Source organism: Rutilus rutilus (assembly GCF_951802725.1).
Source record: "Rutilus rutilus genome assembly, chromosome: 25".
NCBI classification, from domain to species: Eukaryota; Metazoa; Chordata; class Actinopteri; order Cypriniformes; family Leuciscidae; genus Rutilus; species Rutilus rutilus.
Window position 1 is genome coordinate 6,950,803 of NC_140229.1, and position 3,405 is coordinate 6,954,207.

The 3,405-nt window shown below is 43.7% G+C and overlaps 1 protein-coding gene across 1 annotated transcript; it reads right to left on the minus strand.

The window, feature by feature from the left end:
* Positions 1-235: 235 nt before the first annotated feature.
* LOC311285028 (trace amine-associated receptor 13c-like) lies at positions 236-1,571 on the minus strand (the record flags this gene model as incomplete). The annotated part of the gene is made up of 1 exon (XM_084400428.1): positions 236-1,571. One exon carries the CDS (start codon positions 1,569-1,571, stop codon positions 504-506), a length of 1,068 nt encoding a protein of 355 aa, XP_084256554.1. The 3' UTR covers positions 236-503.
* Between the last annotated feature and the right edge of the window lie 1,834 nt (positions 1,572-3,405).

Genomic DNA, 3,405 nt, shown 5'->3' on the forward strand with positions numbered 1-3,405 from the left:
TATTTCTGCATTTAACTACTGTATAAAATAAGTTTATATAAGTACTATCAACATTTCTAGTACATCGTCCACATCTTGGGTTTACATTTTCAATTTTCACAAATTTCACAAATAGGATTGCCTGTAAAGGATACATGTCATGCTGCCTTGGAACACAAAAAAAGATACTATAGGCAGTATCTGACAAAGTCAGTCATCATTCACTTTCATTTCATCCTTTTTTTGTTTTTTTTTGTTCATACAATGAAATTGAAATGTGACAGAGGCAATCATTCTGCCTGACATCTCCCTCAGTGTTTGAGTAAATGAGTAAATACCTGAGGTTGAGTAAATGATTTTTTTTTTTTTTTTTTTTTTTTTTTGGTTGAACTCTCTCTTCATTATTAGGTTAATGTTGATCACTAAATTGTATGTGTCATTCTCGCTCCTGAACACCTAAATACATATGACATATTCTGTATTAGCGGTATTTGTGTATTTGTTCACCCCCCTCCTCCCTTCAATCATGAATGACAATCTGTAAAAATGTCCATCAGAGAGGATGCTGGCTGAAATATTCGAAGAGTTAAGATGTGTTTAACTGATATTTTAAACCAGCGGTAAAATAAAGCATAGACAATAGGATTCAGACCTGAGTTTATATTAAAGGTCCATACTAGTAATGTCATTGTAGTGGATGTAATTGTTGTGGTTTTTGTTAGAGAACAGATATAGAATGGAATAAAGCAAAGCAGATAAGCCGTCACAATGATTCCTAATGTCAGAGCAGCTTTACTCTCAGATTTCCTCCTAACTGAAACTTCCATTACACATTTTACACCATTCATTTGAGAGTTAATAACCTTCACTTGCTGACGTGCAACATAAAATATCCTCAAATATGCAGTGATTATGACAGTACATGGAAATAAGAAGGAAAATATCAAATCAGCGAATCTCCAAGCCGGAGTAATCAAAACAATACACTGACCGTAACACATTGTTTTGTCTGAGATGTTAAAATATCCATTACTAATTACAAACCAAATAATGTAAAATGAACAGCAAAACCAGCAGAGACAGATGCTTATTAAGGTTTTAGTTATGGTTATTTTCTGTGGGTACTGTAAAGAGTAACACACAGCCATATAACGATCAACAGCAATTAAAACTAAATTACTAAGAGATATAGAAAGGAGCAACCTAACGATAATTACAAACAGTCCACAGTAAGTGTCTCCAAAGTACCAACATGTCTCAATTTGCTTGATGCCCTCTACGGGTATCACAATAAGTCCAATAAGCAGGTCGGCCACAGCCAGAGAGAGAATAATCAGGTTGGTTGGAGTGTGAAGCTTCTTGAAGTGAGAGATGGAGATGATCACCAGCAGGTTCAGAAACACAGTCCATGCTGACAGCAATAATACAAAAATGTAAATGATATTATGTTCAAAACTGGAGTGTTTTCCCTTGATACATGATGAGTTGATGGCAGGAAAGCAGTATTGAGTCTCATGATCCTCTGTCTCATAGGCCATGAGTGAGTCTCCTCCTGTTAGGAGTTTGTTCTGCTCTCCTTTCTGTCCTTTCATTTATAGTGGCTAGCTCAGGCTGGCCCACCCATTTTCACCCACTCTGATACTGCGTAATGAAAAAAATAATTATGGTTATGTGCTCTTACAAACTATTGTAACTCAAACGTTCTGGGAAAAAGTTTTTAGATAAACCTGAAAGAGCTGTTGGAAGCTTATTAGTGATGGTGACGTTGAATTCGTGGGACTGTGGTGTAGTTCGTTTATAGCCTACCCTTAACTTTTTTCTTCTGGCAACTGCATTTGGCTTCAAAATTCATAAAAGTTTTTGATGAATTTGATGACTTGCGAGAGTGCTTGAATGTCTCCAATCCTTTTGAGAGATGAAATAGCAAGCAGGAGAATAGTTTTGAGAGTAAGGAACTTCTCGGAAACGTCTTCAAGGGGCCCGAAAGGAGCTAGGGAGAGACCCTCTAAGACGATGGCCAAGTCCCATGATGGCACCCTCGTGCGTACTGCTGGCCTCAGCCTCAAAGTGCCACGAAGGAAGCGAGATATAAGTGGGTGTCTCCCAAGAGAAACTCCACTCAAAGGGGCGTGGTAAGCAGCCTGGGCCACCACGTATACCTTCATTGTGGAGTGGGATAACCCCGTGGAGAGACGGTCCTGCAGGAACTCCAGCACTGTACCAACTGGGCAGTTAACTGGGTCCTGTTGGCGCTCTCCACACCAAGAGGTGAAAAGTTTCCACCTCACGGCATATAGCTTCCTTGTAGCGGGAGCTCTGGATTGGAGAATGGTCTCAACGACCTCAGTCGAGAGACCGGATTCTATGAGCTGAGCCCCCTCAGAGGCCAAGCCCACAGTCTCCATAGCTCTGGGCCGGGGGTGAAGGATCGACCCACTCGCCTGAGATAGTAGGTCCCTCCTGATCGGAATCTCCAGGGGAGAGCCGTCGAGGAGGGACACAAGGTCCGAAAACCATACTCGGGCCGGCCAGAACGGGGCTATCAGGAGTAAGCTGACTCCGTCCCGGCGAACCCTTTCCAGAACTCCTGGGAGCAGAGCAATCGGGGGAAATGCATACAGACGTGACCTCGGCCACGCCTGTACCATAGCGTCCAACCCCAGCGGGGCTGGATGGCTGAGAGAGAACCACAGAGGACAATGTGATGTCTCTCGGGAAGCGAATAGGTCTACCTGGGCACGACCGAAATGTTCCCAAAGGAGCTCCACCACCTCGGGGTGAAGTCTCCATTCCCCGGGCCTCGGCCCCTGCCTCGACAGGATGTCTGCCCCCCGATTCAGATACCCCGGGAGATAAATCGCTCTCAAAGACAGAAGTTTCCCCTGGGACCACAGAAGGATCTGACGAGCTAGCTTGAATAATGGACGCGACCGCAGACTAGAGTTCTCAACGGGCCTGAAAATGACAACCCGACCCGACCCGGCCCGTGGCTTTTAAAGCCCGGACCCGATGTAACCCGACACATAAACATGAATTATCTGCCCGAACCCGGCCCGCGGCCCGACGGCGGATTTTTTTTTTTCTCTCATACACGTATTATCATGACCAGCAGACGGGAATTCAAATCAACCTTTAATGTTCACGCCTTTTAACAATACAAACAACTGAAACAATAAACTTTAAATATATAAATAGGCTGTAGTAGCGACGGTGAATTCACCTGCGGCAAGTTTACTTCTCACCAACTCCATCTTCTTCTCCAGGCTATAAAGGCGCGCAGCCGCGCACGCAGCGGCGTCAGGTCTGCCCCCGCCCCTCTCCATGATGCACGTTACGCAGCAGCCAGACTTTCTTTACGGTGAACAGCAGCGATGATTAATAAATGTTTTTTTTTTTTTTTTTTTTTTTTTTACTGAGCGGAAAATA